Source organism: Gasterosteus aculeatus, chromosome 12 (genome assembly GCF_964276395.1).
Source record: "Gasterosteus aculeatus chromosome 12, fGasAcu3.hap1.1, whole genome shotgun sequence".
NCBI classification, from domain to species: Eukaryota; Metazoa; Chordata; class Actinopteri; order Perciformes; family Gasterosteidae; genus Gasterosteus; species Gasterosteus aculeatus.
In genome coordinates, this window is record NC_135700.1 from 8,648,169 (window position 1) to 8,667,936 (window position 19,768).

At 44.7% G+C, this 19,768-nt stretch overlaps 1 protein-coding gene across 3 annotated transcripts in view; it reads left to right on the forward strand.

The window, feature by feature from the left end:
* The window catches only part of LOC120835445 (protein diaphanous homolog 3), a 123,826-nt gene that overhangs the window by 51,059 nt on the left and 52,999 nt on the right, over positions 1-19,768 (forward strand). For all 3 annotated transcript variants that reach the window (XM_078085244.1, XM_040204411.2, XM_078085245.1), the window contains 7 exons: positions 249-344; positions 1,916-2,010; positions 3,252-3,353; positions 5,589-5,828; positions 8,033-8,162; positions 14,014-14,138; positions 17,924-18,088. In XM_078085244.1, the coding sequence (XP_077941370.1) occupies positions 249-344; positions 1,916-2,010; positions 3,252-3,353; positions 5,589-5,828; positions 8,033-8,162; positions 14,014-14,138; positions 17,924-18,088 (953 nt within the window). The remainder of the gene's footprint in view (positions 1-248; positions 345-1,915; positions 2,011-3,251; positions 3,354-5,588; positions 5,829-8,032; positions 8,163-14,013; positions 14,139-17,923; positions 18,089-19,768) is intronic.

Consider the following 19,768-nt stretch of genomic DNA (forward strand, 5'->3'; position numbering starts at 1 on the left):
GAAATGTCTGCATAATTTAACTCTATGAACAAATAAAAAGAAACTGGGCAATTTCAACATTGCAGCCACTGTCGCCCCGTCCTCATGTTGTACCTGAACCGCTGGAAGAAAGATATGCAAATACCATAATCTCCCCTCTGTCTACATCTGTGTACCATACAAGAGTCAGGCGTGCAGGGAAGCGCATGCATCTGTGTGAGTATAACCTCCGTGTGCTGATAGTAATTGAGTGTTTCTGTCTTCATCAGCCAAAAAAGAAGAGGAGGATCTGGAGGATAAGAAATCCATAAAAAAGAGAATCAAAGAGCTCAAGGTGCTGGATCCCAAGATTGCACAGAATCTTTGTAAGTGTTTGTTTCCTCTCAGCTCTCACTATACGCTTTTCTCTCACTTTTTCCCCTTTCTTTCGGCTTAAGTCATCTTCCGTATCCCTCATTGTATGTTCCTTTCCAGTTTAGAAAGTGACACGCAATGGAGACTTTTGGCAGGGAATGAATTTTACCCTCCCTGGTCGCTATAGCAATTAAAGCGAAACAATACTTGGCCAGTGCTACCTGTGACTGATGTCTTCTAAAGCCGAGCTAATTATCAAAGCTAAGCACCCATTGAGGGGAGGAGGGGGAGGCAAAATGCTCCCACACACTTTCTGTCCTAAAATGACCGTTTCTAAAAGCACACGGCATTAATGGGGATCCAGCTGATCTCTTAAGCACTCCCGGATTTTAGCACCTCATTGGCTTGTATCAAGGGGAGCTGTGACCTTTGTTTCATGTATTAAAAGAAAATGAGACTAATCAGCCCAGTAACGGTGATAAATCACGCAGTGGAAATTATAGAGCAGGAAGGAGAAAAAAGAAAAAGACAGAGTAGGCGCTTAATGCCACCATAGGCGGTAAAGACTCTAAAAGCTTTGATTTGAGTCTGGGAAATGAGTATGTATGTGGGATTGTAATGCTGGTGCGAATATATTTTATGTAACTGGTTAGAATTCAATTTTAGCACTAGAGTTACACTGCTCACCTATTCCACATTTAGACTCATGTTACCAGGAAAAAGAAAGACCAGGTACACAGTCAGATCTCCACTGAATGAATGCAAAAAGTTTTTTTTATTTTGAATAATTTGATTACTGGCTACCCCCAACTTTGACCCAGGGCTAGTGGTGTAACGGATGTCACAGATTGACCCATGTTCCCACCACAGCGTGATTGCGGCCTCGAGTGCACCAGCTCTTGCCGACGGTTCTCAGCTTGTTGGGGAAAAAAAATGAAGTCCGAAGTGAAATTTGGAAGTACTTTGGCCAATTTTCCTAGCCGCGTGTAATCTGTGCTACGCTATGTGTGATCCCATCTCTAACTCGACATGTGTGATCCCAACTGCACCGTGAGGTTTGTGATCCGTTGCACCCCGCGACCAAGGACACGTCCTTGGTTACCAGTAGCAATGCTTTTAATGCTGATTTAAGGCTGAATCCCTCAATATGCTACATATTACATAATCCTATAACGTTATCAACAAATACCTTCAGGTGTCCAGATAACCTTCAAAGTCTTTCATCAGATGGCACCTCTGGCTTCACTAATGACTTATCCTGACGAGGCATTTGCATTCATTCCCTCGTGGTGCCACGTGCTTGATGACCTCATGCTCGCTAAACCACTTTTTATAGAGCAGCTTGATGTCTGTGCAACTGCACAAACTGATGAAGAATTAACTTAATTTTCCTCTTGGTTCCTACATCACGTTCTTCATGAGTCCTTGAGCTGTTCTTTTTTGTTTCACACCATTATTCGTCATTTATTCAGGTTTCATTATTATGTTAGTCGTTATAATATTAGAATAATACCTGTAATTGCTGGTAAATTGTATTCTTATTTACCATAACATTTGCTGTGTTTTTTGTGTTTCTTTTCAGCCATCTTCCTGGGTTCCTTCCGTATGCCTTACCAGGAAATCCGTCGGATGATAGTGGAGGTCGATGAGGAGCAGCTCACTGAACCCATGATCCAGGTTGTCCAACAATTGCGTGCAGTTGTAAAATGTAGTACTTCATTGATTTTTATATTAATTAGTATTGATGAGAATGTTTAATACAAAATAATTGAAAAAGAATAAAAAGTACATAAGAACAGATTAAAAGCCAATTTGTGAAATACATCCTTTTTTTGCAAGATGGCACTGAAATGGTTTAACAGTATTCCAATAGAATGACTTTCAGATGTTTTAAGCGCTGGAAGCAAATTAACTCTCACAACCGGTCTCCAGCCGGACCCGACCGGCGAGCAGACCTTCGGTTCCGAAGAGGAGTGTAAGGGCCGAGAAGGTGGACAGTGTAGGACGGGTCAAATAAGTAATGTCCCTTTAGAATCCTTTGCAAAGGACACAGGTGGCTGCTGCAGGCCGGGAGGGAAAAAGGTCCTCGTGTTTTAGTTACAAGCTGAATGCTGTCAGTTTATAGTTTCAGGAATAACAGTAGTATATTAGTTTGATGGTGGCAAAAAAAAGGTGGTTGTTGATTTGGGGGTTTTGGATGAATCAACTGGTTGACCTGAAACAAATGCAACAAACAACAAATTAAGTCATCCAGTCAAATTTCATTAAAGGCTCGTAATACAAGTTGCAATATTTTTTTTTACTCCAGGCATCGGTAACAGATTTTTAACACACTTTGAATGCAGAAGTCCAACATATTTATCTCATAGTAGCAGTTTTTGGTGGAGATGGCTGTTAAATTCATAGAACATGTTTAAATAATTGAACATTTATTCCTTTTGGTTGTCTATAAAACCAATTGCTTTCAATTGTCTTTACGTATATACGGCCCCAAGATTTCTGTTTCATAGTAAAATCCATTGTATTGCAGTTGAAAAACTTTATTCTCTCTGAAACTAGTCAACAGGGCTGACAGGTACCGGAGCATGCAGCGGTAGGTTTGATTTCCCAAACAAGCCCAGTATCTAAATTAAATTCAAAGAAAAACACCACATTGCTCCGAACGGACTGAGGGAAACAACCTCCCTGCTAGAGCCAGATACAGCCCATCCCCGGAAGGCAAACGGCTTCATTTTCGTTCACTGTAAATCGTTATAGAAATCATATACATGGTAAATAGGTTGAAACCCTGAAAATGAGAATTTATAACTGCTTACTAACTGTAAGGAATATTTAAGGAAATGCATGCTTGTTGCTCTTTGTTTCTGCTTGCCTCCATTTTGTTTCTGACCCGGTTTCTTCCTCCCCCTTCTTTGTAGAACCTTGTGAATCACCTACCGGAGCAGGAGCAGCTCAACGCCCTGGCCAAGTATAAAAATGATTATGCGAGTTTGTCTGAGCCTGAGCAGTTTGGGATTGTGGTGAGTACACACACACACACACACACACACACGCACTTCGTAACTCTCCACCAGCTGTTGACAGCGCTTGATATGGTTTAACAGATCATTATTATCGGCATACAGTTTTCCTGAAACTGGGTTTACTACTGTATAGATTTCATAGAAATGTAAATTATCTTTGCATTGCATCTTTCTTTCTCTCTCCCACGAACACACATACACAAGCGCAGCACTTTCATATGAGTATCCTAAATCCAAATCCATGGCTTCTTAAAATTCAATCTTTTAAAGCCCTAAGAGGAACGGCGGGACACCTGTAGACCCGCGCACTAATTTATGCACATTAAAGAGCACCACTGCTGTCTAATTATGTCAGCACCGTTTTCTTAAAGACTTTTCAAAGGAGCTTTATTCAGATTTATGCATGAGGAGTGTTGAGCTTTTTGTGCTTCTGCATGGCGGCAATGGTACTGACAAAACATGGAATAAACTTCCTCTTTTTGCCCACCTCTTTAGTAAACACTTATGAAAGGCAATCTTATCACCCAATGAAAATGCAGGGACTGAGTGGTTGATGGGGGGGGGGGGGGGGGAGCATGCTCAGCTGTTGTGTATGGTTCATCAGGGAAACGTAGAACAAAGAGGAGCCTGTTAGTATAATAGTGTTTCACTTCTATGCCTGCGTGGGCTCAAGGAGGCCTGTGTGCTTTCACCTATCTAAAAGGCTCTGGTTCAAAGGGAATTTTTAATTTACCAGTGTGCAAACACAAGCGTTTTATATATTTGTTTATTTTTTCATTCTGTGCCACGTCGTCCATGCTTGATTTGATCTTTGGATAGATCTAATTTGTATTGTTGAGATTTTGACCGTTCTTGCATTGGAGACTAATGTATGTTTGGTGCTCCTGTTTTTGTAAATGACTAAATTTAATGTGTGAAGGCAGAAACCAGAAAAAGGAAAATGTCCTTGACCTAGTCAACTGTATGTGTCAAGGTAGCTGTGAAAGCTGCATGTCAGTTATGGTTGATGACTTCCAAAGATCATTTCATCCCCTGAAATCTAAGGACTCGCACTGTTTAACAGCATGCACATCCTGCGGTCACAGACCTTATGAGGGCCACTACTTTGAATCAAAGTCCTACATCTAGGATTTCAATAGTTTTTACATGCCGCAAGGACACACTGTTGTTTCCCAAAATAATTTCCACAATAATATCTTTGTTCTAGGTTGCCGAATTTCACTTTTGGAGTCCAATATCTAATCAACAGTTGATCAACGGAAGCGTGTTTTCCCCCTCACCATCACACCTCATTGCATTCTGACTGCAACCCACCAGGCATTACATATATTCTATAACTTCTTCTTTTTAGAGTCAATTTTGCTACATCTGACTCCTTTGCAGCTGAACACAGTCACTTTGAAGATCCTCTCGCTTTCTTCCCCAGATTATTTTTCCCTCTCGTCTACAATGTCCACATCACGTCGCTTATCCCATCTCCGTGCTCCATTTCAGCATCATTTTTGGTTTCTAAAAACCTTGCTCCTTCTTAATTTTGTCATATTCTCTGTGGCCCGCGCTTCCTCTTTCCTTTACTCTCACACACACACACACACACACAAATCCATACTGAATCTCACTTTCTCTCACTCACTGACTGAAATAGTCATTTGATAACATTACAGTAGCTATAATTAAACCCTTGATGGAGGACATCAAACCCGCATGGCCAGCTGTTGTGTGAGACAGACAATCGTAACTTGCGCCCCACCCCCTCCACCACACGTACACACACATACACATCACTGTTGTGGCCTTGGGCCTTGGGCCCAATGCAATATTTTCCAATTTTCTCTAATTGTGTAAGAGTGGTAATCCAAGGCAGCCTATTGTATATTCCACCCCCTCTGCTGCCTGCCCTATATGGACACTGACTCCACAATTAACTTACCAGACCTGGGTCCCAAATCAATTCAGTGCCAGCATCCATTACGACTGCCTAGCAACACTTTCCAGCATGCCGGCTGCGTAGATGTCTTTTCGATTAGATCGGCTCCATGTGAGGCCGTGCCTAAAGTTTGATTGTAGTTATTTTAAGTTTGACTATGTTCCGTGACTTTGTTCTCTCCTTGACACAATTCTCTCGGCTCTCGCTTTATTCATCTCCTGCTTCTATCGTCTTCATTCTACCACTCTCCTTTTTAACAAATCACTCTCCTCTGTCGTGCCTCCATCACCCCCCCCTCCTTCCAGATGAGCGGCGTGAAGCGGCTGCGTGCTCGCCTCAGCCACGTCCTCTTCCGCCTGCAGTTTGAGGAGCAGGTCAACAACCTGCGTCCAGATATCCTGGCTGTAAACGCCGCCTGCGATGAGGTCAGGAAGAGCCGCGCCTTTGGCCGCCTGCTGGAGCTGGTGCTGCTGCTGGGGAATTACATGAACGCCGGCTCCCGAAATGCTCAGTCGTACGGCTTTGACCTCAGCTCCCTCTGCAAGGTGAGCAGGTTTGAGATGCTGACCGTACCGACCACTTACACAGTGTGCGGCCCTTAATTAATTAGTGGCAGGGGTTCAACATGAGTGATGCGTGTTTTATAGATTTTACACAGCTGTGTTTGTAGATTGTAGCAGCAACATTAATTGAATATAAAAAAATGGAAAAGGAAAGCTGCCAGTTTCTTCTCATTTTATCCTTGTGTTAAAATTCTATTTGAGTGTGGCCGAATGTTTCACAGACATTCTTAGCCTCCATGTGTATTCTAGTTAGTGCTTTTTCTTTTCCCTTTCTTTTATGTTACCTTAGCTTTGATTGGACATGTTGGAAACTCACTTAAATGTAGACCCCAAGAAGAGGCTTCTTGCCTCTCTATACTGGCATCCATCAAAGCAGCCGAACCCAGAGTACATCCTTCTCATTCTCCGGCTCCGAATGGATAACCGAGGCAACAGCCAGAGTCCCTTTTGAAAAAAGCCTTTGCACCCGTCAGGACTACACCGGCTTTGTGGGTCAGCGGCACAGCAAATAGCTGCACCTCTGGGTTTTAAATGGCACGAGGACAGAGGACTAAGCTTCCTTTTATGGTAGTGGTGTTGTGAACGGCGTGTAAGCCAAGTATAGAGGCACCTCCAGTGGTTACATACAGCGGCCGTTTCCACAGTAACGATTCGTCACTGCCACCCCCTGTGCCCTGTTGGACTCGGAACTTGTGCTGACGGATGGGATGTCATTAGCGTGGTCACTTGTCAACTCGTATGAGTCTATGAAGGGGTACGTTTTGCGTTCATCACATTTGTAGCATCTTCATGCCGACGTGTTGCGGACCGATGCGTGCGTTGATGTCTGAGGCAGGATATAAAGGGAAAGACATCACAACCGCCCCCCCCCCACCACCACCACCACCCCCCCGAGTCAGACCACTTAATTCCACGGCACAGGAAAGTTGTACCCGGCCCTACCGGAAAAATGTAAATGTTTACATTGTCAACATTGATTACCATCCATCTAAATTCAGAGAGGGACCTTTTGTGAACAAGCACTTTTGAAAAAAAAAATTGCAAACCAGAAATGAAAAGAGCGATGAGAATGTTTGATTAGAGGAGATAATACAAACATGATTAAACCCAGCAGGGCTGAGTGTGCTGCTGTCTACCAATAGATCACATAGAGTGATACACAGCAACGCACTCCACAGGAGGGATGTTTGGCGAGGATACTGAGAGACGTCCTGAAATTAGACTGTGAGAGAGTGATGATGGAAATTTATCAGAAAGTTAAAAATTGTGTGTTTGAGGGGGAGGGAGGAGAGATCATCACGTTGTGCATACGAGTGTGCTGCTTGAATAGAAGACATGAAATCATCAGTGGTTCTGTCAACATGCATAGAGCCACAAAGAGGCCGTCGAGCATCTGAATGCAGCACACGTAACATCCTGTTGATGCGGTTATAGAACAAAAAATGTCTTTACATGCTACAGCCTAGAAATACTAAGTTGCTTTGTCTATGGTCCTCTTTTTAGTGAGCAAATCAAATAAAAATCTAATCAAATTTTTAGTCCCATGATTGAGCCCATGGTTTAGCCTTAATTGGACAAAATATCAATCTGGTAAGGTGGCGACCTAATTTCAACACAGCCAATCAAACTGTAAGCAGCAGAAATGTCATCAAATGTCATCGTTGGCAGGGCAAACGGTTCCACGGGGGAAAACAAACTACCCACCCTCGCTTTGCTTTTAGAGTCTCCTTATCTAATCTATTTACTGTAAAGCTCTATTAATCCGACTGCTCAGCCGCACATTAAACTGCAAATGTCACTTTGGTCCAGGTAGAGGCTGGTGGCGTCCGCCGCCCTTCGGTACAGACATCAACTCGCCGTCTGCAGGCTACCGCCTGAGTGGTTACTTTGTCTCTTGTTGCCGACGGCTCTCTGGCAGCCTGCCTGCTGCTGGCGCGTGCACGCGTGCACGCACACGCACACGCACACACACACACACACACACGGCCTTCCTCGGCCTGTGTGATTAAGGTAAAACCTGGGACATTTAAGGGAAATCCAAGGAACTACGTAGTGCCAAATGTGTAATAACAGTGTCCCTAATCAGAGCTTTTTCTTTTTCTTACCCAGTAAGACTAATGGAACTGAAATGCATCTATTGACCATCATTCGTTTGTCTGTAACTTTGTTCATATGTTTTATGACAGCTAAAGGACACAAAGTCAGCAGACCAAAAGACCACGTTACTCCACTTCCTGGCACAAGTATGCGAGGAGGAATTTCCAGACGTGATCAAGTTTGTTGACGACCTGAAGCATGTGGACCGATCGAGCCGAGGTAATGTTGATTATTGCCCCTCTGCACACAAATGCACAAAGGGGAATTTCTTTGGTTTACAAAGTGATCTTTAATTGTGACTTTTTTCAATCACGAAGCACTCAAGGAATAGCCAACTGGTCATACAAAGGCTGAATTAGTGAAGTAAAGGAGAAGAGGGACATTTCTTTGAGCAAAAAAACACAAAAAACGATTTGAGTTAAAGGTCTGTTATGTGTTTTTCCTTTTAACATGCTTTTTAGGCAGCGTGAGAGCAATACAATTTTGTGTGTGTGTGTGTGTGTGTATATATATGTATATGTATATATATATATATATATATATATATATACATATGCGCATTGTGTTTGATGGCGGCTATTAAGGGCCATCATCTGACACACAAACTAGGGATGGCATGAACATTTACACGGTTTTTCAGGATGAGAAAGGTCAGCCTAATGGAACAGTAATGAGCTGTGTGGGCTGTCTAGTTAAATAAGCTACTCATTGCATTCACCTTTTGCTACGTTAATGTTGCGTCATGTAAAGTCCGTTAACTCTTGAGATCCATCCAGGTCCAGATCGCCGCGCACTGTTCACCTCCGACATGACGAGGACCTTCAGTCACAGAAATCCTATTTGACTAACGCAAATTAAAAATAATGTTTTTTTTTTTGTTTTGTTTTTACTAATTTGACTAATAATTGCTTGTTTTGACTGCATTTGAATGAAGCTTAATGCATAAAACAAAATGACCCACATTTGACGGAAATGGAGCGCACTCTCCTTCTACTTGTGTAGCTCCCCGGGGACTGCTCTGGGATTAGATGCGTGTTGATTCAGTAAACACTCATTGTACTTCACCAGTTTAGCGTTTGATCTATGCTGCACTCCGCCCGTCTGCACCTCTGTGTCGACGCTCTCATTAATCTCTTGCTGTTGCACGTTTGCCGGAGTTACGGCTTCATTTTTCAAGCGAATACTTCGACTGCTCAGATGAAGAGCAATAGCCTGTTTGAATGTAGTTTAAGATCCCGCGTTGCCATGACGCGATCTTTTGCATTTCACGCGTAGGCACGCGCACGCACGCACACAGCAAAAAAGTTACATGCAGTTGTGCGTTTTTTCTGCGGTATCCATACAGAGGTAAAGGTCTTAGGCGAGCGCGGACAGGCTGGGCGGTCAGAGGAGACTCGGCCACACTGTTTGTATTGCCATAGGCAACCGTCAGCTGGAAGTAATGTGTTGGTCTGTGCACAGTGCGTGTGTGTGTTCGTGTGGACCTATTATCTGCAGCCGTATTCCAGGTGTGACAGTCACAGCGTGTGCCTTGTTGCTCGAGAGATGATTTTCCCCATGCCGCCAAGCAGGAGGAGACCAAGGAAAGGGCGAGCAGGCAAACGGCCGGGATGAAATGTGTGGCTTTAATGTGCGGACTCTTCCTTCGAAAAGGTCCCCTCAAGGTTTTGCCGGCGCTTTCGTAATCTGCGGATAACCATGCTCCTGTTGAGTGTTTCATTTCGTTCTCCGGCTGTGCTGCGGCTCCACAAGCCCTCGGTCGAGGGCCTCGCGAGTACAAGGGCGAGATCAATTGAAGGCACAATCCTTGGATCTCTCTTCAAGCTTCGAGCGTCGTCCACCTCCTCCTCTCGTGGGCCTCAAGCCGCCTGCATTTGGATCCTAAAGGTGCAGCGTTATCTCTCAATCACCGTCTTTCCCCGTGCGTGTCAGTTGCATTACGAGATGCAAGCACTAAGTGGCTCATTTCCCCGTATTGAGTTTTCAGACACATCTATTGCAAACCATGCTGCTTTTTCACCAGCCCTGACTGACGTTCGGAAGGCCTGCAGAGGCACTGAAAGACTGTGTTGCATTCATACACACTAACTAAAGGACTTACTTGAGCATGAAACACGGGTAGAGGAAGCCATAATGATTTGCGCTTTCAGTTTGCAAAAGCTGCTGTCTTTAGACTGTGTGTGTAACGCAGCCTCCGTTTCCCCCATCGCCAGTCACGTCTCTCGTGGAAGCAAAACTGCAGCTTAGTTGAGGGTTCCTTTGTGTCTGCTTCTCTGTGCCCCTCTCGTCTTTTCAGCACGCCAGTCATTATTTTCCCCCGACATGGGAAAGCAGCCTCTCTCGGTCTCTCTCTCTCTCCCGCACTCAGTGTATCTGATTATTTCTCTCAATATCCGTCTGTGTTTTGTGTGTGTCTGTCTGTTTTTTGGTCTATTAATCCTGTCGCCTGTCCCGTTTCCCTCCTGTTTTTTCTTTGCGAAACACTCGCTCCCTCACACACAGAAGCACACGCGCCCGACGCACAGCTGTCAGGTTTTGAGCAATTAGGGCGGTTTGTTTATGCGGTGCTTCCTGCCGAGGATGATGTCGAAATCAGACAAATACAGAGACATATTAATGCGCTCAATCAGGCTTCTTCAGCTCGTAGATCTTCAAGCACTACTTCTCGGCGGCAGAATTCCTACTTACTTGGGACGCTAGATAGACCTGTCTGCATACGTTTTGGTTTCTCAAGGACTGGGAGGCTGGCGGCCCCGAGGAGTCATCAAGGAGGATTCAATGAAATGGAGATTGTTGCTTTATTATGCCGCCTGAGCCTTGCTTTGCCTTTGCTCTTTTTGCATTTACAGTATAAGGCACTCAGCGTGGGGGGGGGGGGGGGGGGGGGCATCGCCGGTTCCCAGCCGTGGGCACCATCAGCCTGTCACACGTGTCAGGCTTTGGCCTCCGCAGGCGGATCTGCATTTTTTTTTTCCCTCAGTCCCATCATTTCCATACATCAAAGGATGATGCAGAGCGGAGCTCCCTGTGGTTGTGTGTTCCACTCGGTCTCTTTTATAGGACAGCAGGTTGGCAGTGTAATAAAAGGGATGTTGATTGGGGCGGACTTGACCCCTACAAATATTCCAATTCTTCTTCTGAAACATCCAATATCTGTCTGCAACCCCTGCTGGACCACCGGGGCGTTCAGGCCCCGCTGCTAATAAAATCACTCATGCTTTAAACCACAAAACGGGAAGGCGAGAGCAGGGTGGCCGAGACAGACGGGGAAACCCGCTCTTCTGCTTGTCACCGTACCACGCAGCAATTATTTTGCAAACTCCTAAGCCGACTGTGACAGATGCGCGTCTGCACGCGGCGCCGGCATCATCTGCTTTCGAACGCGTCGCTGTGTGTTAAACAAAACGTTCCAGCTGTTCCACTCCTGATCAGTCCCAGGCAGATTTTCACCTGAAGCACGTTGTCACCTGTGTAGAAGGTAGAGCGGCACCAGAGCCGCAGGGGACAACTGCTGCTGCTGCTGCCTGTACGCCTGCCTTTAGACGGCAGGCGTACAGGGCATTCGGTCCTGGCTCCCCGGGCGCCATTCAATAATTAATGTGCTATAACACCTAACCCTTTCCTTTGATCCCTGACCTGACAGTTGTAGGAGAAGATAACCCCACTCTAGAGAGTCACCTCTTTTAAATCAGGGGCTCTACGGTGAAATAGAGAAAAACATGTATTCTATTAACCCTAATGAGACAGCATAAGTGAATGCAAATATAACGGTCTCTTAACAGTGTGCTAGTAGCTTTTCTCAGTAAACCACACTCAATACAAAAGGCGAATAAAAAATAAATACGATTAGTCTTGCCCCTTTCATATTAACTCGTTACAAATAACCGGCCCTTTTTTAATATCACCTAACATGATACCATGTGGTCCTTACATGGACGCTGCAAATACCAGATACAAATCTAATGAATATAAAATATGTCGGAACACAAATCAGTACAAGCTGATTTGAAGTAACCTGCCTCGAAGGCGTTCTGCTCCTCTGGTGCGCAGCTGCTCCGCTGATTGGCTGAGATCAGGCATATGGCACCGATATGAAAGTGGAGTCAATAAATTCTTTTTTTTAATGTGCTTCATTGTTTATTCTTGTTTTTCACACAATTTAATGTCTTGTCTGTGTCAGGTGGCTCTCTACCTTGAAGAGCATCATTAGCAAAAAGCTTGCAGCTTGTATTGTGAAGGCAGGGAGAGGAGAACAGTCTCCCTTTCGCTCTCTCCTCTTGCTCTTTTCTCAGTCAGTGCAACTCTGGGCTTTAATCACTTCTATTAACCGAATGCCTCGTTTCTCTTCTGCATGCTGCCCACACCTCATTCAGCAGATTCACGTTGCTTGGTAATGCAGGAGACTTTCACAACAAAAGCTATTATTGAAATAGAAATAAATTTACTTTTAAATTACAAATCATATCGGGCATCGGTCAGTTGTTTGGAAATCATTGATGATCTATTAAAATATCTATCATTCTGAGTGAATGTAGCAGAGCTGCGAATCTTTTTCTTATCTCTTTGGCTTTTGTCCAATAAACAAACTATAAACAAAACGTTCACGGACCGCTTAGCTCCGGGTTAATGGCACACACCCAGATGAATGAGTAAATAGTACGGATCCAGCAGAGATGAAATGCAACCTCCTGAGAGCAGGTCACCTCCATCTTTTGAAATATGTGGCTGGGCATTACACATTTCACCTTTTAGCTCTATGCCCCTGCTGAGTCTCTTCCTATTGGCTCGCATTGTTCCTAAATACAGAAATGTAAAGGTGAAATCTGTCAACTCAAACAGGCTTCCATTCCCTGTCACGGTCGGCGGGGTGATTTCCTAGTAAGGGGTTAGTGAATGCCGCTCTGATTGAGACGTCATTGGTCCGTCTGTGGCAAAAGGAACGGTGGGCCGGGAAAATTCCACTGCCCAATTCTAAGAGGGACAAGGAAAGCATGCTTTCAGTCAAAATACCTAACGTGATTACTCGTCAGGTACAGGCGGAGCAGCTGGGCTGTGCTTATTGTTGGATGAGTGATTCTTTGTTAATGCACTGAGTTGGGTCCTCCCTTTCAATCATGAGTGATGGGTGAATGAAAAGGGCCACCTGTCTTTTCCCCTTCAGCCAGCAGAATTGCATCGTGATTCTATATTCAAGTGCTCACCCGCACTCGCTGTTACGAGACGGCACTCAGACTCCATTCGAAACTGCAGATTTTGGGATACCGCAGACTCATTCCTTACAATATTTGTGTGTTTTGCAGAGTCCACGACATTTTGTTCCCATCAGTCAGTGTGTTTATGCTATGAATTCAGGGAGAAGCTTAGCTACATTGAAGTTCTCCCTTTCCCTTTTTTTGCCTCTTTTTTCGTAAAGCATGTATTAGGATCAAGGGACATTTGAAAGTACTTAAAAATAAGCAGCTTATGCCTTTTTGTCAAGCAGGGTCTAATCAGGGTAATTTAAGCCATATGCTATATTCAGTCACTAGCTTAACGTGTCAGGCATGACCAACTTAACAGAAAGTTAGGCTCAGCGTCGTCGCCCCCCCTGCTCTCCCACCTGCACGATCCACGGACCTGTTGACAACACCAAAGACACTGGCTCTGTGTTACTGACAATAACGGGTTTTTACACGCCCTAAAATAAGCGTGTCCGTAAGGGCATGTGTAAGAATTTAATGGTTTAGGACACACGCGTGCGGATATAAGCGGCAAACGGAATAATAAAAAGCAGTGTATTGAACGTGCCTTCGCTTGGTGTTTATTTTTTACTCCGTCATTGTTTATTCCCGTGGTGTTCCTGGCACAGTGTGAACTCATAATAACCGTGCTTTGCTTCTGAGCCGCCGCCTCTTATTTGTTGTTTACGTTGTTTCTTTTTGAGCCTTAACATAATAATGCATTTGGTTGTACCTCTAATTGAGTTGTTGCATCTCTGCTTCTTTCTTCACATTTCCTTGGCACGTGGGTGTGTTTCCGTGTGATGATATGAATGCCTGCGTGTGTGTTGGTATATGTGGGCATGCATCAGTTTCTGCAGAGAATCTGGAGAAGAGCCTCAGGCAGATGGAGAGGCAGCTGCTGCAGCTGGAGAGAGACCTGGAGACTTTCTCCTCCCCTGATGACCCCGACGACATGTTCTTCACTAAAATGGCAATATCCTTTTGCAAACGCATGCAGGCGCTCACCGCTTGTGGGCATTATTCCAGAATGTATGCGTTTCTATTAAACACTGTGGTGCTGCATCGACTGTCAGAAGAGCTACGTTTTCATATCTTCAAGAGCTTATTGGTAACACTCATGCATACGAATCATTTCAAAATATAAATCTACACTTCAAAACTAAACTTGTGCTGTGATGGAAAGTCTGAAGTCTTTGGCTGATGAAACACCCATTTGAGCAGATAACTTAACTTTTACATAATGAAATACACAGGCGTCTTTCCTTAAGTTCTCCTTACCGTCATACTGGACTCTTTCCAAGACCTTTTTTCTTAGTTTACTCGTCTCCTCACAAAGAAGATGTTCATCACTCTGTTTCATATACTGACTGTCGCGCACACACACACGCTTGTTTATTCCTACTGTCGATGATGTGCATAAGTCAAGAGTGGCCTCCCATTCCAGAATCCGGTTTTAGTACCAGTACCTCTCGGCTCTCTTTGAAGGGTAATTTTCACAGAGGGCAACTTCAAAATGAAAGGGAGCGAGGAACATCCTACGCTCTTCTGTCACTCTTTCTGCCTTTCACAGCGTCGGGGTTGTTTGTTCCCGGTGACGGGACAAGTTGAACTGGTTTGTGTCACTTGTCAGTTGATAATTAAGCAAAAGCCGTGATTCACAAAGTCAAATACGCTACTGCACAACATTGATGTTGACAGCTGTCCGCATCTGTCTGGCAGCAGTGTTAATTATTCACTGTACGTTGAGCTAGTTCCAGTGGGTCGGGTTGACAGGCGTGTCTCAGACCAGGAGTGTAAGTGTGTGTTCAATAATACACCCTGCACCCAGCCTCCTTTGTGTAGATTTGATCGATGGCCTTGGGGCCGAGGCACTGATGGCTTGCGCTGCAGTAGTTAGGAGTGAATTTGAGTGCCAAGCGGAAAGGTTCACTGAGAATGGATTTGACAGCTCTGTCTTTCATAACCTTGCGTTGCACCGCCAGGTGCCCAAAAAAAATGAAGGATTTTTAGGAACTCTGAATTAAAAAACGCCATTGAATGTGAAAAGGACATCAGGAATCTTACTGTAACCCTCAAGTAAAAATGAAAACACTCGGTAACGAGGCTCTGATTCAAAGCCGTCTCATCAGGCCTTCTAATTGATCCAAATGTAGCAACTCATGCTGCTCAGATGTCATATTTACCCCCCCCAGTGCATTCATATGAGAACCTCACACTCCATGTTCAACACAAACCTCCACGCAGAACCTATACGGTTTTATTGTTGGCCTTATGAATAGTAATTTCCTGTGCCTACAATTTGGACAGTGCAAGGTTGTTTTATGCCCTTGAATTAACTCCATATTTGTATTTTATTGCAATTTATCCTTTTGACATTTCCATTTGGATTTTATCTGTTGCAAATAACGTTTTTGAAAGGAAAAAACAGCAATTGTTTTAAACAGTTAACTCCAATTATGAACTTGATTACTTTTTATTTCCCTATGCTGTAACTGTCAATTGCTATTCAAGAGGATAATCTGGCTCTTTAAAGTGAACCCATTTCCTCATCATCTCGCATTAGAGACTACGGACCATCACTGAACATAACCGTTAAATCTGTGAAGATTTTCAGTCTTTCAGGTCATAAGATATCAAAAAGTACCAGATCAACGGCAAAGAGATTAGCTCTTTTTATTCCTAAAGTTCCACTACTCATCACGAAGATCCATCTTTAAAGATGATACAGCTTCACCTGCAGCTAAGGTGCGCTGGCGACAGTCATTATTCCAACGAACAAAATCTGCAGTCACCAGCTCAGCGTGGAGGGTCACATTGGAGGCGTGGAAAATTCCATTATCACTTAATGCGCCACTTGAGTATACAGCTCGTGGTATTGGTCAAGCGTTACACTTCTGAGCTAAACTCTTAAAGTTTGCATATGAGAACAGGAGGGAGAGGAAAAAATGGAGAATGAGCAACTGAAAAATGGGAGACGAAAGTACGATGGAATAGATGCAGAGGTAAAGAGTAAAGGATCAGTCAGAAAGCGAGATTGAACAGAAAGTCCTGAGAATGAGCTGCACTGGGCCGCTGATTTCTCTGGAATGGGGGACGACTTTAGCTGAGGGGAAAACTGGATGAGGAGATTTTTTTTTTTGCGCCCCACGATACTTCTCAACCGTGGCCCTTGGCTAGTTATTCTTCACTCCCCCTGGCTTTCCATCACCTGCGCAGGCTTTCCTCATGCCTCTTTCCAGCAGCTCCTGGCTTGGAAGGATATTACTGACAAGTCAATCTGAGAGCACACTGCCTATTGAACAGCATTCACCCAGCTGTGAAAAGGTGGTCCCATCCACTGCCAGATTCAACTGAGGCCAGGCGTCAAATAGGTCCATCAGTCGAGCTGTGATGAAGGGGCATGGTGGGCGCCAGGGAGGATGCTACGTAACACACACACACACACGCTTGTGTCTTATTTACCATGAGACAAGGTTGTCGGGGTCATTAGTGAAACCAAGGACATGTTTTTGTTTATTTTTTTTATCGATTTCCACAGAAAGTTACTTAAATTGACTAACCCATTTGATCCTGTCTTGCATCAAATGCTTTGCTTTCAGTCAAACGGGTCCACTGTGTGAAAAACCCAGATAGGCTTTTAGAAATGGAAACAAACCTACAAAAAAACTTGTGTATGTGGGAAGATATTTTCTGAAGAGCAAATCCATGCTCGCTATTTCTAGAGTGTGTGTGTGTGTGTGTGTGTGTGTGTGTGTGTGTGTGTGTGTGTGTGGTAACCTAGAGTAGACGGTCTTAACATCATGGCCCGGTTGTGGGCAGCATGCGTGTTGGTGCTCTCCAGTTCCCACTCACTTTGCTCCAACACAGAGACCTCCACGGCAGATGTTGACACCACCATAACCCGTTTGTCCTCATCCACGCAACTCCACACGGAGGAACATGGTACAGCGGCCCCTCGCCTCCCCAGGTTTAACCAGGAGGACCTTTTGGTTCCCGTCCCTGCTGTCGGTCTACTGTGCAGGCAATCATCCATTTTCTGCTCCAGTAGATCTGTGTGTGTTGCAGGCTGTATTATATATCCACATCTTTGAGGGCCTCGTCTCTACACGGTTCCTAGGACATTCTGAGGTGCATTAACATGTAATTACCTCACACATAACGTGGGGGTTTAAAAAGGCACATGTTGACATTAGGCACAGAACCAATGCCGAGAGCGTAAATTGACTTCCCGCAGTGTTTTTATTGACTGGGAAATGAGTGCAAAAAGAAGTGCTGAAAGCGTTTCAGTGGATTGTGACCTGATCGGCTGGGCTTTGAAACGACAGCGGCAGCCGGGAGTGCAGCAAAATCTGCTCTTAAGGGGATTTTGCTCTTTTTTTCTTCTCCGAGTAGAAGGCTTTCTTTTTTTGTCAGTTGATATATTTGCGTTTAATATTCTGCATTTTAAAATAAAACCAACAAACATTGCCGGCGGCTGAGTCGCAGATGCCATCGGCTGCACGGGGGTCAGAGCAGTGAGTGCACAGTGGTAGTAAACTGGATGAGGCCAACAGCACGGGTTACCACTGACAATCTGTTTTCCAGCCTCAAGTCCTCACTGACTCACGGGAACTCATCGGCTTCTCTGTGTGTGTGTGTGTGTGTGTGTGTGTGTGTGTATATGTATATATGTATATATATATATATATATATCCCACACTTCCTGTCAGAAATGTGTGTCCTGTGAAGGCGTTTGCGACCTTGACAACGGCCCCTCACAGCTTCAGCGAGGTTGCCAGGGAGCAGTACGGAAAGCTGGTGATCATGCACAGCAACATGGAGACCCTGTACCAGAACATGCTGGACTACTTTGCGGTTGACCCGAAGAAGACTTCCGTGGAAGAGCTGTTCACCGACCTCAGCAACTTCCGGGCCATGTTCGCTGTGAGTACACTGCACCCATAATTAATGCACATGATGTTCATCGGAGGTGTGTTCATTTGTCAGCTCTCAAGGGGATTAACTGAAATAGGGGCCTGTACAGATACATTAAGAAACGCAGGTCAAATGAAAATGTTTTGCAGTGCCCATTCAATTATTAGAAGTTCAGGTTGCATTTTCAGTTTTTCATCTTACAATATTTAAAAATATGGACGGGCTATGCTAGATCTATATTCATGACCATCACTGACTAAAGCCGACCCGAGACGGATTTTAAACTTTTACTCTTTTCTTTCTTGACTGCATTGAGACAGGTTTTTTTTTACGATTCTCACATCAGTGTCCCGTGGTGTTACACAAGGTACAACAGTGCCAGTCCTGTGTAGTCCAGTCTACCCCCGACATTTATGTCATCCCGGAGCTCTGTGGCCTTATCAGTCCGGCGCTACTGTGCGCTGTGGAGCCGTGGAGACCCACTGTGTCTAATCAGCAGGATTAGCCACACAGGCCACTGGGTGCAACAGATAATGGTAGCTAATTAGCCTAGTAAAGTTCCCTGCCCTACCCCCGACTTAACATCTACCCCACACACGGATGGCTTTCATTCCGGTCAGACTTTTTTTCCTCCACAGTGGTTGGTTATGCCTTAAATGTCCCTGTAATTCAGAGCTATGTGTGTAGGTTTTTGCATTTAGAATCCCATGTAGACATTATATTAATACGGTTTTAAATAGGTCTTTCCAGATGTGCTATATTACAGTAGTACAGTTGGTTAATATCTCATAGGATATCCATGTTTAAGATGAATGCTCCCATGTGAGCACCACATTAAAACTGGTCCAGATTCCACACGTTCTGTTTTCCTTGGGTTGAAGCACAGCACATTAATCAGCATTGGCCTCTTCCCTTCTTCTACGATCACATTCACATCCTGGCACTTCTAGTTGCCTCCTATGCTGATATGATACTAACATGAGACTAAAGGAACCTCCGGGTCGCCACAGGCTTCACATGCTCAGATGATTATGAAAACGGAAACAAGCGTTCCTGGATGCTTTGCTTTTCCTTTGAATCTTATTTTTTGCCATTTGCTACGGGTACCAGCAGTTCCCTTTTACTGTTCAATTTTTAGCCACAACCCGGTTCATCTCTGGCGGTGTTCTGATACGAATCAGACCCAAACCGCAGAATCAGCCGTGTGTTTCTTTGATGCCGATTACATATAGAAGCAAATGTGTCGTGTTGCAGATGTGATGGTTTTCATTTTAGGTCCATGCTCCAGGCGCGAGTTCTGCCGTAGCGATCTGTTCTCACCGACCGTACGGGTTAATGACTGCCAGCGAGAGGTGAACAAGCAGGCTGATATAAAGACTAGCGTTATATGCTCAAAACTCCCAAGGTGGCTGTTTATTTCCCTCCGTTAAGTCAGCAATTTGTTCGGATAGAAACATCCCGCGGACGTAAGTTGTGCGAAGCCAAGGCCAGGTCAGTGAACGGAGGCCCACAGTAAATCTGTGTGGCCCTTTGCCCTTTGTGCCGAGGCCGGTGCTAATAGGTGCACGCTGTCTGCAGACCGCAGCCTGGAGCCGGCTGAGCCTTGAACCGTGGGCCCGTTGCCTGCGCGTGTGTGTGTGTGTGTGTGTGTCGGCGCATGTTTGTTTGTGCGCGTCTGTCATTTTGTGT